Source organism: Amblyomma mixtum, chromosome 7 (genome assembly GCF_055824585.1).
Source record: "Amblyomma mixtum isolate Tamu chromosome 7, ASM5582458v1, whole genome shotgun sequence".
In the NCBI taxonomy this organism is placed as follows: Eukaryota; Metazoa; Arthropoda; class Arachnida; order Ixodida; family Ixodidae; genus Amblyomma; species Amblyomma mixtum.
Genome location: NC_143018.1, coordinates 149,742,914 through 149,758,598, shown reverse-complemented (window position 1 = coordinate 149,758,598; position 15,685 = coordinate 149,742,914). Strand labels below are relative to the sequence as shown.

The window sequence follows — 15,685 nt, the reverse complement described above, 5'->3', positions numbered from 1 at the left end:
GTTAACTGAAAGTTATTGCTTCGAACATACTCCAGGAGCCGATCAAAAAATTCAAAAAACGGTACCAAGTTTCCTTCAGGTGGACGATAAATAAGAGTTATAATTTCCAAGTTATTTTTTACAGTGAGAAACTCATATTCATTCGTAACCTTGCAAAATTCCGGAAGAAGTTCGCATTTTGTACACAACTGTACATAAATCGCAACACCACCACCACGTCGAATTTCACGATTCATAAAAAATTATTATACCCATCAAGATGAAGCATATCGCAGCCTTCATAGTACCAGATTTCAGTCATCATGATTATGCTGAATTTAAAAGAATTTCTCGGCCCCTCTCCGACTTTATCATCAGGCAAAAAGTGGATTACCGTGGCCACCGACTACATGACCCGCTACGCCGATGCAAAAGCATTGCCTAATGGTACCGCAACAAAAGTCGCAAAATTTTTCATCGAACGAATTCTCCTGCGACACGGCGCCCCCGAAGTGCTCATCACAGACAGAGGAACGGCGTTCACAGCGGAGCTGACACAAGCCATCTCACACTACAGTCAGACAAGCCATTCGAGCACAACTTCTTATCATCCGCAAGCCAACGGACTCACAGAGCGTCTGAACAAAACCATCGCAGATATGCTCTCCATGTACATCGACGCCGAACACAAGACGTGGGACACCATTCTGCACTACATGCTCTTCGCCTATAACACTGCCGTCCAGGAGACAACCAGGTCTACCCCATTCGAGCTTATATACGGCAGGAAGTCCACGACAACACTCGACGCAATGCTCTCGCACGTTTCAGACGAAGACAACGTCGACGTCGCCGCCTACCTTCATCGCGCCGAGGAAGCCCGAAGACTTGCGCGGCTTCGCATTAAAGACCAGCAGCACACCGACGGCCGACGCTACAATCTGAGCCGACGAGACACGCATTAGAAGTCAGGTGACCGTGTTTGGATATGGAGACCAATTCACCGCCGTGAATTGAGCGAAAAGTTGTTGTGACGCTACTTTGGCCGTATAGGGTTCTCCGCCGCATCGGTGACCTTGAATATGAAGTCATCCCCGACGGCAAGACAGCATCTCAGCGACGATGCACACGCCCGGAAGCCGTACATGTCGTGCGCCTTAAGCCCTATTATGAATTCTAAAATACTCGAAGATTACATTCTCCGTGTTTATTTTCATTTTAAAGCATCGAGGCGATGCTTCTTTGGGAGGGCGGTAATGCCACGTATCATTGTAGTGTCCATTCCTTCGAGCAAGGCCGCAGGGGTGTTATCATTTTTGTTCGTGACGCGAGAAGCGACCGGACTAATCTACGTGTTTCCAGATTACTGTAGATGATCTTGACCGGTTATCTCGAAGTTTCCTTGCCGGCTTTAAATTGAGCGATGCCGCGAGCGGCGGGCATTCGTAGTTCGACGACTGACGAGCACGTTTGTTGCTTACGCCGCCGCCGAATGAATCAGTTCTTTAGCGGGCGCAAGTCAGCCCAAATAAAGAGCTTCGTCTCCAAGTCTTGTTGGTGTCTTTGTGACCGCTGGACTGCCATCACTACAACGTGACAATATGGAGAAAATGGAGCTTGTTCTAAAGAACGGAGGTAGCCTAAAAGCTGTTAACAGGAAACTACGCATAGGCAAAAACCAAATGTGTGCTAAAAGACAAAGAGGGCAATATCATTAGCAATATGAATTAGACAACGTAGGCACAGAGCTCTACACAAATCTGTACAGTAGTCAACGTAATCAGAATGTTACTGAGAGAGGCAGTAGAACACAGCAATGGGACAACCCACCAGTAACGAAAAAGGAAGCAAAGAAAGCCTTAGGAGCAATGCAACGGGGCAAAGCAGCTGGTGAGATTCAGGTAACAGCAGATATCTTGAAAGACGGAGGGGTGGTGGTGGTGGTGTGACACTTTTTATTAACAACCTTTATGTTCGACGTTCAATAGGTCCTGGGCTAAGGTGACGAGGGCGCGTTGTAGGTTCAGGTCCCGGGAGGAAAACCAGATGGGCCACGGGGTGGGGGCGTGGCGGGAAAGGATAGGCGGGGGACTGGAAGGCTACGTGGCACTGTGTAAGGCAGTGTTCTATGTCTGCATATGTGCGTGGACAGTTTGGGCACTGAGGTGTGGAAGTGTGCTGGTACAGATAAAGTTTGGCTGGTGTACGTAGGAGATTAAACTGTATTCGGCGAAGAATGTGAGCTTCACGGATCGATAAGGATGGGTTGGTGGTGGTAAATCAGCTAAGTCCAGTTTTTGCTGCGTGTATAATTCGTCGACAGTGTGTCTGTAAGCCGTGACCGCCTGCTCCGTCGGTGGGCTCGTCCATGGGATCCCCGGCGCCCGGTGTATAGTTTCGCAGGCAAGCTGGTGAGCCAGCTCATTGCCGGGGATGCCCATGTGACCAGGGATCCACCGAAGGGTCACCGGTCATGGGCTTAATGTTAAGAGGGTGGCATCTAAGGCTGATCGGGTAGGGAAAGGGAGGGCTCTTTCATGGAAGGCACGTAGAGCTGCCTGCGAGTCTGTATAGACAACATATTGGGGAGCAGGGGGTAGGGTGGCAAAGTGTGTGATGGCATCGGCGATCCCGTGTATCTATAGGGTGAGCGTGGAGGGTGGGAAGATGTATGGACCAGTTGTGTGGGTGCTGGTTGTAGAGAGGCAAGGGTGGAGGAAAAAGGCTGCTGTGGAGCCCGCGGTTTCCGTGATACAGGCGTCTGTGTAGGCCACCGCCGTAGCGTCCAAGGGTGGCTTGTGGTTGTATGCGTATGCCTGGCGGCGGCCTGCGTGCGTGTGGGCGAACATGTTGTGTGGAATGGGTGCGAGACGGAGGTTAGGGGGGTAGATCGGAGACTGCGGTGGATCTGGCAAAGAGATCGGTGCGTAGGGAGTCTGTGATAGTATCCACCGCCCAGCTGATGAACTGGACAGGCGAATGACTTGTTTCTCTCAGTACAGGTTAAGGAGGGCTGAAAGGGGATGGAGAAGGCCTGTTGTGTACAGGGTGTCTGTAGAAGCCTGAGGGGGGAGCCCTAGTGTTGATTTGTATATTGTATTGAGGGCGCGGATTAGTTTGTCGTGTTGTGTACTTATAACGGGGCAGTAAGGGATATAGTATAAAAATTTGTTCAGGGCGCCTTGCTTGAGCAAGGCGGCTGGCATGTGTCTCGGAGAGGCCGGCATGTTTTAAGACTACGCGGCGGAGTAAGTGTGTGATAGAGTGGCATGTGCGTATGGACTGATTGATGGCAGATGTGAAAGTGTTGGAGGTCAGTGGCATACCCAGGATGCGACAAGAGTCGACACGGGGGATGCGTTGTCCGGATAGGGTGAGGGAGATGGAGGGGTTCATCGTACGTTGATATTTACTGCGTGTTATGAGCAGAAGTTCAGATTTCTCCGGAGCGGGTTGTAGGCCCGCTTGGGAGAGGTGTGAGGAAATGGTGTTAAGTGCCTGTTGGAGTGTAGTTTGGACCTCTCCCGGTGAGCCAGTGGTGACCCACAAGGTGAGATTGTCTGCATAGAAGAGGAAATGAAGGTCGGAAATATCGGCTAGGGCCCGGGCGAGCGGGACCATGCATAGGTTAAATAGAATGGGAGAGAGGACGGCGCCCTGTGGAGTGCCACGAGTGAGTGGAATGGGGTGAGACAGTTTGTCGAGATAGCGGATACGAGCGGAGCGGTGGGAGAGGAAAGCTCTTATGTAGTTGTACATGTTGTGTCCGCATTGCGTGTCAGCTAATATGGTGAGGATGTGGCCGTGTGATATATAGTCGAAAGCCTTGCGTATGTCAACTGTTACTAAGGCTTTGACCTGCGCAGCGTCTGGAGCATTTGTGTTAAAGAAGGTGTGTTGAAGGAGAAGGAAAAGGTCTTCGGTGGATAGTGCTCGGCGAAAGCCAATGATGGTGGGGGGGGGGGGAGATAGTCGGTGGCCTGAAGATAGGAAGTGAGGCGGGCAAGAACCATGTGCTCCATGAGCTTGCCCGCGCAGCAGGTGAGGGAAATAGGACGGAGGTTATTGACGGTGGAGGGTTTATTGGGTTTCGGTATGAACGGGACCAGGGATGATGTCCAATCCACTGGCAGGGTGCCAGAAGTCCTGGCGTCGTTGATGACAGTAAGATAAAATGTCTGGGCTTCGGGAGGAAGGTTATTGAGAGTTGTGTATGTTATTTTATCTGTACCGGGTGCAGAGTGTGTGTTACAACGTGTGAGTGCTGTGTCAAGTTCTGTGTGCGTGAAGGGGACGTCTAGTGCGGGAAGGGCTGGGCCATGATATGGTGAGTTTAAAGAGGATTATGAGGGTGGGAAATAAAGTTGTTGGAGGTTAGTGAAAACCTCTGTTGGAGTATAGGAGGCGAGGAGGCGTTCGAGAGTGGGTGTGGGATGAGTTTGAGGTCCGAGAAGGGAGCGGAGAAGGTACCATGATGATTTGAGACGGGGGTGGGGGTAAGAACCGGCGAAAGTCTGACCACGAAGTGTGTCGCACCTTCGCCCTGCGTCGGGGGTGTTTTATGGGTATGTTGATAACAAGGATGGAATGGTCACTAAGTAGGTATGTGTCAGTATTGTGCCAAGTAACATGTGGAATGTGTAGAGCGAAGGTCAGGTCGGGTGTGGTGTCTCTGTGATAGAAGGAAGCCTGCCTAGTGGGGCGTAAAATGTCATTCAGCAAGGAGTAGTGTCAAGAGTATATGTGATTGTGAAGTAAGCGTCCTGCTTTGAGTGTGGTTCTGTAGCCCAACTGTGTGTGTGGTGCGTTGAAGTCGCCTGCCACAAGGAGCGGGGAAGTGGTGGTTTGGAGGAAGCCGAAAGGATGGGGCAGGAGGGAATGTTGTTTGGGGGGGTTGTAGAAGTTAACGAGAATGGTGGGAGGGGATGTAGGTACGAGGTAGAGTTGGCAACTAGATGCTGTGTGAGTATATCAGGAATTTGGATAACTGAGAATTTGAGGTCTCTTCGGATATATGTTGAGACCAGTGGTGTTCGATCCGTAGAACTCGCATGAATCGCTCAGTATCCCAGGAGGTTGCGTTCACCTCTGGTTTCCTGGAGTAGGAGACCAGAGGGGGGGTGTGGAAGGGTTATGAGAGGGGAGATTGTGCTTGAAAAACTAGCCACCCTGTATACGCAATGGCTTATGAGAAAAGCGTACGAGAAGCTTGGAAGAACGCCACCATCATCTTAATTCATGAGAAAGGAGACATAAAAGACTTGAATATTACAAACCGATCAGCTGAATGTATGTAGCCTATAAGGTATTTGCTAAGGTAATCACAAATTGAATCAGGACAGTCTTAGACGTAACAAGGGGAAGCTTTGTAGAAGAACGGAAGATTGGGGGAGTTGGTGTTCCATGGCGAAAGTACATATAAACAGCGCTAAACGACAGGACGAGATAGAGGAGTAGACAAACACGGCGCTGAACTTACAACTGAATTTATTGGAAGGAAAAAATTTCAATATATACATACAAAAACGGGCACACGTGCGCACGGTCATACATCAATGTGGAGATAAAATCAACAAGCCACGATGGTCACACGTGGTGTACCTGCCTTCAAGCTACCCTTTGTGCAGCAATGTCATTTCTTTCTTTGACAAAGCTAAAGAAGTATTACTAACGCAACCTTTTGATTTTCTAGTGATATGGAATGCTTCGGCGACTTCTCTTGTAATCTTGTCAGTATGAAAAAATAATAATTCTGTATCGTCAAAGAACGGCACGCATTTACATACACTGCAATGACTTGCCAAGTTAGTATCTTTTTTCTGCAACGAATTGGCATGCTCCATAAGCCTAACATTAATGCATCGGCCTGTCTGGCCTATGTAAGTGCGACCACATGATAATGGAATCTGGTAAACTACCCCCATCTTGCAATTAACGAACTTGTTCACATGGTTCACTTTGCAGACAGACTTACGTTTGGCACCTTCCTGCTTTCTCTGAACTGCTGCTCCTAACTTACCCAGTTTATTAGGAGCAGAAAAAACCACCCTCACGCCATACTTGGCCCCTACCCTTTTAAAACGATGTGACAACGCGTGCACATAAGGCATGACAACTATTTTCTTCCCCTCAGCATTTTCTTTAGGCCGACCCGAACATTTCAGTGTTCTAAGAACCTTATCTGCACCAGCCGCTAGTACGGAATCAGGGTACCCAGCCTCCCTACATCTCTGGGCTTGGACTGCAGACTAGCAGACATTTGATGCATACAAGATTTTTTGACGGCCATACCAATACATCCTGTCACAATTCCGAATTTCACAAGCTTGGAATGGAAAGACGCGTAATTAACAAGAGGCTTTTCACTCCTGGGAGCATATCTTTGGCCCAGTTGGTCTGACATGTTGGAGAGGAGGAATAACCGCGAACTTGACAGGACTGAAGGACCGCTCGTCCTGTCCTCTTCTCGTTCTTCAGTCCTGTCAAGTTCGCGGTTATTCCTCCTCTCCAACAAGTCTTAGACTTCAATGAGCCAAATAGGCTTTCGTAAAGGATACTCGACATTCGATCACATTCACACGGTCAGTCAGGTGGAGGAGAAATGCGCTGTTCCGGTAGTGTCCAAGGAATTTATGTTTACTGACTCTTCCTGACTCCAGGGTGAAGCTGCTGGTCCTGGTGACGCACAATGTACAAGACATGGACAAGTGGTCATGCACCTCCACGCCAGTCAGCTCGTGGAAAGCCAGTGTCTACCAGGAGCCCACGAGACCTGCGCTGGTATGTTCCATCGCTTCGCATTTCTGGTTGGGAACAGTTTGTTATAAGAGACAATAGAGAATGCATTAGTAGCCTTAGATTCACTGAAGACACTGCCTTGCTAAGTCACTCTGGGTAGCAATTGCAAGCATGTTCAATACGTAGACAGGCAGAGCAAAGCTGCCGGTATTTCATGTGCTGAAAACGATGCTAATCATCAGCAGTGTCAGAGAGCAACAACAGTTTGTAATCGGTAGCAAGGCGCTGCAGGTGTTAAGGGAGTGCGTGTTTTTAGCGCAGATAGAAACCGTAGATCCGGATCACGAGGGAGAAATAACCAGAAGAAGAAGAGTGAAGAGGAGCTAATTTGGCAGCTTCTCTGAGACCTTGAATGGCAGATTACCAATACCCTTCGAGCGAAATTTGCTCACCTATGGGGCGGAAAGGCAGAGGCTAACGAAATCACCGTCATCAGGCCGACCACGCCCACTGCCCGGCAAATGAATCTCCCATGTCTCTCCAGTTAACCCTGTCCTTGCCAGCTGTGTCCACCGTGTCCCCGAAAACTTCTCAATCTCATCCTTCCACCCAACTTTCTGCCGCCCCCTGCAGAGCTAAACCATAGTTAAAGCACAGCCATTTTTTTTCAAGTCCTTGACGTCTCCTTTCTTGGGAATTGGCATAATGTTACCGTTCTTCCAAGCTTCTGGTACGCTCGAGGCCATAAGTCACTGCGTGTACAGGGTGGCTAGTTTTTCAGGCATAATCTCCTCTCAAGTCTTTCAAGATATCTGCTGTTACCTGATCCTCACCAGCTGCTTTTCCCCTCTCCATTGCTTCTAAGGCTTTCTTCCCTTTTCTCTACCGACGGGATGACGCATTTCTGTGCACTACTGTCTCTCCCCTTATGATCTGATTACAAGGGCTACTTATAGATTTGCGAAGAAACATTTGGCCACTTTAACTATATTATCTATACTGCTAACGACATTGCCGTCCTTGTCTGTTAACGCGTGCATCTGTTTTTTTTTGCCTATGCCTAGTTTCTTCTTCGCCGCTTTTAGGCTACTTCCGTTCTTTAGTGCATGCTAGATTCTCACCATATTAAACTTCTTTATGTCGGCTATATTGCTCTTATTTATCAATTTTTATAGCTCTGCCAGTTCTACTCTGCCTGTAGGCTTAGAGACCCTCATGCTTAGGCGTTTGTCATTCATATCTTTCGTCTCCTGAGACAGCTTACCGGTACCCCGTCGAACCATCCTACATCCTACTTCTACGGCGCACTCCGTAATGATATCCGTGAGATTATCGTTCATTGTTTGGACCTTAAGATCGTCCGCCTCACTTAAAGCCGAATATCTAGTCTGTAGCGAAATTCAGAATTCCTCTGATTTCTCTCTTACCGCTATCTCGTTAGTGCACTTCCGCTTCCCTAATTTCTTCCGTTCCTTCTTCAGGTGTACGCTAATTGCAGACCTTACCATTCTGTGGTCAGTACAATGCACGTTTCCGAGAACTTCACATCCTGCACAATACTAGGGTGAGCGCACAGTATGAAGCCTATTTCATTTTTAGTTTCACAGTTGGGGCTCTTCCGCCGCCACTTCCAGTTAGCTCTCTGCGGAAGAAGGTAGTCATGATCCACAGATTATTTCTATCTAAGAGCTTTACAAATAACTCTCAAGCATGGCAGCAATGTGGGCTAGTTCGTTGGGCGTTTGAGGGCAGTGTATTTATGTGTATTTCGCATTGAAGTTGCCCCTTAGTACACTGTACTGTGATTTTACTTTGTGCATTGCCGATTCCACGTCTTCATAGAAGTTTTCACCGATCTGGTCATCACGGCAGGACGTAGGTGCGTAGGTCTGCGCCACCACAGCTGCTACCTCTTATTAAACCTAATTGCGACAGCTGCCTCCTGCTCGTCAGTACTAACAAGTTCTCTATGTTGTCAGCTTTACACTGGTTGATGAGGAGTCCCACACCTAGTCCTCGTCCATGGCCATGTACCCACCAGTCTTACATACAATGGGTGCAAGCCTTCCCCTGCCTTGTTCTCGGCTTCTTTAGGGTGAAAGACTTTTGAAATGGGTCTGTGACCCAACCTTGAGTAGAACAAAACACCTTGTGCGATGGCACTCTTTGGCCGCAGATGCCCTTGCGCCATACAAATTCGTCATCATCACCAGCTCTTGTCCGTCCGCTACTCCGCGATAGCGCAATACATGTCCGCGTCTTAGTACTGCTTACGCCTCATATGTCCTCCTAACCTCACTAAGCACTACGGCATCCCTATTAATACCCGCTATTTCCTCGAACAGCACAGCTAGGCTATACTGATGTGCTCGGTGGTCGGGACCGTGGTCTTCACCGCATGAGGACGAAGTGGGCAGACTACGGAGGGAAGTCTTTAGGAGGAGCAGCAAACTTGACGGTTTATTTTACATATTAAGAAAACAGCAAGGAGTCCAAAAGTCAGAAAAGGGATGCTCTGACACACCACAGATTGCGGCTTAAATAACGTTGATGTTCCCCAAGCACCTAGCTAGGGAATCCGGTCGCTGGTTGAGCGTACAAGGGGCCTTTAGCTTCTTCTTAGGCTCCGCCCTCCCCACGTGACCACCCACACCGCACAGACACACACACTGGCAAGGAGGAACTTGGCGTCTCTCAGTCGCGAACTGTTTGGTTAGCCGCGGGCCGGCCAGGCCCAAAGGGCGTTAGCTGCTGTGTGACGATCCTGATCGTGGAAGATGCGAGTGCTGACGGCTCACACCGGTGACCTCTTCAGGTGGGTGGAAGGGACAAATCAGCCGTGACCACCCCCGCTTTGTCGGCCGCTCAAGGCGCACGCGGGCAATGGGTTGGCGCCGCCGTCACCTCCGCCGTCGCCGCCACTGGGTCTCTTCCGTAGGTCCACGAGCAGTCCAGGAGAAAAACCGCACTCAGCATCCCCGGCGAAGGGGATTAGACGCTTTTGTTCACGGCGACGCCGTCGCCAGTAGCCGCCCCCACGCCGGCGTTTCTTGTGCTTGCTCCGAACAGCAGCGCTTTCGGTCACGGTAGCTTGATATGGCGCCTGCCTGGCTAGCCTGTTCCTGCTGGCTGGGAACCCGATCACAACAGTCCGTCCACCGCCATGAAGACGCCACGAAGTGGTTGCAGCTGATCGGTGCACCACGAATGTGCGTCAAGTGTCCGAGTCTCTCTGGTCGACCGGTCTGCCATGAAGCCCTGCACAGCTTGCAATGGTCGTTGAAAGCGAGCATTAGCGATCACCCCTGCGCTAAGCCCATACCTCCAGCAGGAGAGCACCCGGCCAACCTCAGAGAACTGCCAGGTTTTAGGATTACAAAGGCTGTAAATTTTGATACACAACACAGCCTTCGCATGCCTGGAAAGCTGGCCTACCGAGCCTAGTTGGGCCAATTTTTCTTTTCTTTTGTACTGGAAGCTACTCGCTTCCGAATTTTGACCAAAGAAAACCGCTTAAACTAGACGACAAAGAACAAATCGGTGACGCTTCAGAGATGCAAATGCGGAGAAAACAAGTCGAAACTTTTTTTCTCGGGAACTTTCAGCACTTCCGATAGGGCCACTGAGAAAACACGTACCGCCGGCGTTTCCGTTTTCTCGCCCCTCTTTTGTAACGGAGCTCAATTCGTAATCATGCCAAAAGTTACGAACGTGTTTTTTCCCCTTCATCCTGCATGACCGCATACTGCCGTCACCTCTGCACAACCTGGCGTAGCTTCGCTCTATATCGGAGCCCAAGTCACATTAATCTCCCTAATGTCTTACAACAAAAGCGACTCCAGGCGCTTATGCTAGTGACCTACAATGGCCCACCTTGCTAGCACTTACGCGTGTCAGTGGACGTTGCTACACATAGGCACCACCAGTGCCTGGTGCAAAACAATTTGCATCAAAACAAAGCTAGACCGCTGCTGCCGAAGTTATCAAAGATCGCCCAAAAACTATACAGCGCTCAAAACTTTTTTCTGCGGGAGCAAAAAAAGAAAAAGCAAACAACGGGAACTTTCATTCCTGTAATCGGCTAACAACCGGCGTTGCGACACGAAGGGGTTGCCCATTCTTCAGCCGCGCCCTGCGCGGTCGCAGACTGACAGTGGCCTCGACAGACGACACCCGACAAAAGCCAAAGGGCTTAAGTGCGCGTCCACAACTTTGAGCTCCAGACGCCACGCGACGATTCGCTTCGCACCCCGGCCGCGCGTCTCCAACGCCTGAGCAGGACCCGAAAAGAATGCGGGAGGGTGACGATCTATGAAAGCAATCCTTGCGAGCATTCCACCCTCTATTCAAGAATGGCCTTAGGCTGAAACGCGTTCTGCTGCGTTCTTTAGCGTGGTAGCTGTGCATGCTTCTCTGTGCTCTGCTGCAAGTTTTACGCGTCCTGCTACCGCAGCGTCGCCACAATGGGTCAGGTGGCTTTCGCTGTGTCTGTACGCTCCTAGCCAGTCTGGCCCTAGTGCGGTGCCTGTTGCATCTGGAGTGCCGCGGTGACCGTCTCGCACGATTGCACTGCTGGCCGGCCTTTAACCTTACAATGTCCTTTCTCTGGAGAACACCCTTCGGTTTGGCTCGCCCTGCACGCGGCCGCCTTCTGGAAACTGCCCTAACAGATCGGCCCTGAGCGCCTCCCTTTCTCGCCGTGCCCTCACCCTTCACGTCTACTTTTTGACGCAGCACCGAGCCACATTTCCCGCTTGATTTCGAAATATCGGCTCGCTCTTTCGGTGAGTCACTGCACGTCGTAGTACCTGATTGTCCCGACTGCCCTTTTCTTTCTTCTGAGCACAACTTGCTCTCCGGAGGCTTGCTGTCTGACCCTACGACCGTAACGCTCTGGCCCGCAACTTGATCTGAGTCACGCTCTTCGGCTAAAGTAGCGTTTTTGTCCTGGGTACTGCCCTCTCGACTGCAGCAATCCGCCTCCTTCCCGGAAAGTGCATGCTTCTCTGGGCTCAAAACCAACGCATTGCACCTTTCCTTATTCCTAGCAGTGCCTACTCTACCCTACGAGCCCTCACGGCTTGCGGACTTGCACTCTTCCTCATCCCTAGCATTAATGCAAACACTATCCCCCGAGCCATGTCTTGCGGATTTGCACTTTTCTCATTGCTAGCCTGAGTGCCTACACTGTCCCCCGAGCCATTGCTTGCGGATTCACACTGTTCGCTAGCTTTTTGACCGAAATCATCGGTCCTCGCTGCTGAAGTGGCCCTTCTTTCTGGGACCAAATCTGCCCCATTCCAGCACTTCTGAGCAGCTTCCGTGTCTTCCGGCGACTGAGCGGTGCTCCTAAGTCGGTCGCTGACACTGTCGTGGTGTAGCTTACCACTGTCACTTTTGCTTTCGAAACTGGCCTCCGCGGGAATTCGAAAGTATCTGAGGAGCGCACTTTTAGCTTTCGCGTAGTTTTTCGCATCCTCGTCCGACAGGCACCCTAAAACGTTGGCAACTTCACACGGGAAAAAAGCCAGCAGCATAACTGGCCAATACCCTGGTCTAGCTGCTCCTCCGTAAAAATTCCATCAAAATTTTCAAGGAAAGTCGTGATTTTATCGCCTGTTCGGAAGACACTTAATCTAGATCGAATTGTTTGCATTCTGATCAAGTTACGTTGACGCGTGAGTTCCTGCAGCTCTGTTTCGCGTTATTTTTCCAGGTCTTCCCGAGCTGCTTCAACCCACTCTCGCGTTTTTTGATCGAGCCGTTTATTTATTTATTTATTTATCATCATACCCACAGCGCCATTGTCTGGCATTACAGTGGGGGGGTTGAAGAAAAAGTACACAAATGCCACTGCGTGCAGGTGGTTACAAAAAAAAGATAACAATGAGACAGAAAGAACACGGAATTATTATACACAGAAAATGTCACAGCATGGAAGAAAATGAATCATTTGATAATATGGACGCTACTTCCTCAGGCAGCTTGTTCCATTCCGAAACCGTTTTGGGGATAAAAAGACATTTTAAAAAGGTCAGTCCGGCACCTGTATTCTTTAACTTTAAGTGAATGATCTCTTCGTAAAGACACGTAATCAGGGTTGGCTATATATTTGGTTCTGTCTATTCCAGTTCTAGAATGAAATATATTATGAAATAATTTTAAACGCAGTACTTTCCTACGTTTTTGAAGTGAGTCCCAACCCAAAGATTTTTTCGCGCTCGTTACACTAAAATATCGCCCATAGTTATTGAAAACAAAACGAACGGCCAAATTCTAAACTCTTTCTAGCTTTTGAACGTCAAGAAAGGTTTTCGAATCCCAGACTGTGCAAGCATACTCAAGTATGCTTCTAACATTTGTATTATACAGCAGTTCTTTAGTCTTTAAAGGGAAACGTTTAGCGTTACGTCGCCGGAAGCCTAAAACACGACAGGCTTTGGCAGTAACGACATCCACGTGACGATGCCAAGACAATGAACTTGTTAAATATACACCAAGATATTTAAATTCCAACACTGAAAGCAGTCTGCTATTATTTATGTTATAAGTGAAAATATGGGGAACCTTCTTTTTAGTGAAACACATATGTACAGATTTTTGTAAGTTAATATGCATTCCCCAGTTCTCACACCACTGGGCCACTTTACACAAATCCTGTTGTAATGCATCGCAGTCACATTGATCGTTAATAATTCTATACAATACACAATCGCCCGCAAAAAGACGCATGTATGAAGAAATACCTGAAAAGATGTCATTCATGTAAATTATGAACAGTAATGGGCCCAAGACGGATCCCTGAGGCACCCCTGATGTTACAGGCACCTCATGCGATTGTTTCCCGTTGACAACAACACATTGACGCCTAACACTCAAATATTCCTTTATCCACCTAATAACGTTCTCATTTATGTTGTACCAGTATAATTTTTGTATTAATAAGGAATGTGGTACAACGTCCAAGGCCTTCTTAAAATCTAGAAAAATACAGTCAACAGAATATCCCTTATCTAAAGCACTTGACAGGTCATGTACAAATTCGGTAAGCTGGGTGACACAAGCCATGTTGATTAGTATTTAATAATGAATGTATACTAAGATGATTCATAATACTAGTATAAAACACATGCTCTAAAACTTTGCATAATACACTGGTCAAGGACACTGGTCGATAATTTGAAACAACATTCCTAGGTCCCGATTTATGTATAGGTACAACATTAGCAAGCCTCCATTCATCAGGCAAGGAGCCGTCCAGTAATGACTTTGTGAAAAGAATTTGAAGGTACCTTGACAACGCAAAAGCGCAAGAAGAGAGCAGGATCGTGGGTAAGCCGTCCGGACCGGTGGCACTGTTATCTTTTAAGCGTTCTAAGAGCGACACAATTCCTCGCTGATCAAATTCAATGTTCTCCATAGGTTCCGTACAGTTCAAGGCAAGGCGAAAATCGGCAGGGCTATTGCTGTCCTCAGCAGAAAAAACTGAGCTGAAAAACGTGTTAAAGCACTTGGCTTTCTGCAGATTATCATGAACGATACTTCCGTAGTGATCGAGTGGCGGGATAGACAATTCATCCTTTGTTTTTTTTTTATGTACTGCCAAAATTCTTTAGGGCGATACGCATGTCGAAAGACTGAAAGTAGGTAAATTTAGCCTTTTTGACCGAAGCATTCATATCTTTTGTAATCTTTTTTAACTGATCCATGTTATCTTCCGACGGATTTCTTTTGAAGCGCGCATATAGTTGTTGCCTCTTTTCAACGACTCTGCGCAGCGCTTTTGTGAACCATGGCTTGCTTTTGCTGCGACGTTTCGTCATCACCCATGACGGCACATGCTGCTCACGTAAATCAAAAATTTGGCTGTCAGTGAGCGCCACAGCTCATCAACGCTGAGTGAATCAGACAATGTTTCGTACACATCGACATAGGATTCAAGTGCCCGGGCTATCTCGGGGAAATTTGCTTTTCGGTAACTGTAAATGCGCCGATTGCCACAGTCTTCAAGTTTAACATACTGAAAGTTCATTTCCGCTAAAACACAACTGTGATCACTGATACCGGGCACTACAAGGGTAGAATAAGCTGCCGATGGTTGGTTAGTGAATAATAAATCCAAAATATTGTTGCCACGGGTTGGCTGAAGCACTAATTGGGATAGGCTGAATGAATTGCATAGATTTAACAATTCCTTGCCTACTTCTTCTCAATTCTTCTCGATCTCCCTTTCACACTCTTCCTGAATGTCTGCCCAACATCCGACTACCTCCTCCGCGTCTGCACCGCTTGCCTCAATTAAGAGCGGCTTCCTACGGATCGACCCACAATCAATGCCCAATTTCCCGCATATAAGAACTAGGTCCGGTTTGCGCAGCTTTTTCCAGTCCATTCTGCTCCCAGGCGACGGCTAGTCTGTACACTACGTGGTCAGAGAAGATTCCCAGGCAATCTCTGGAGCCACATTACATTACCTAGGTTAACAAATTTCCAGAGTTGTACAACTCAAAGAGACAAGACCGTGCACTTACCCATACCAGAGCCAGGACGCCGCGCAGACCATCCCACAGCTGCCATCCAGTTGATGTGCTCGGTGGTCGGGACCGTGGTCTTCACCGCGTGAGGACGAAGTGGGGAGACTACGGAGGGAAGTCTTTAGGAAGAGCAGCAAACTTGATGGTTTACTTTACATATTTACAAAATAGCAAGGAGACAAAAAGTCAGAAAAGGGATGCTGTGACACACCACAGATTGCGGCTTAAATAACGTTGATGTTCCCCAAGCCCCTAGCTAGGGAATTTAGTCGCTGGTTGAGCGTCCAATGGGCCTTTAGCTTCTTCTTAGGCTCCGCCCTCCCCACGTGACCACGCACACCGCACAGACACACACACTGGCAAGGAGGAACTTGGCGTCTCACTGTCGCGAACTGTTTGGTTTGCCGCGTGCCGACCAGGCCCAAAGGTCGTTA

The 15,685-nt window shown here is 48.6% G+C and overlaps 1 protein-coding gene across 1 annotated transcript in view; it reads left to right on the top strand.

Moving 5' to 3' along the window:
• LOC149337839 (uncharacterized) overlaps nt 1-15,685 on the top strand; it is a 58,365-nt gene that overhangs the window by 21,395 nt on the left and 21,285 nt on the right. The window contains exon 2 of the mRNA XM_089554526.1: nt 6,639-6,759. Coding sequence (XP_089410652.1) covers nt 6,639-6,759 — 121 coding nt within the window. The remainder of the gene's footprint in view (nt 1-6,638; nt 6,760-15,685) is intronic.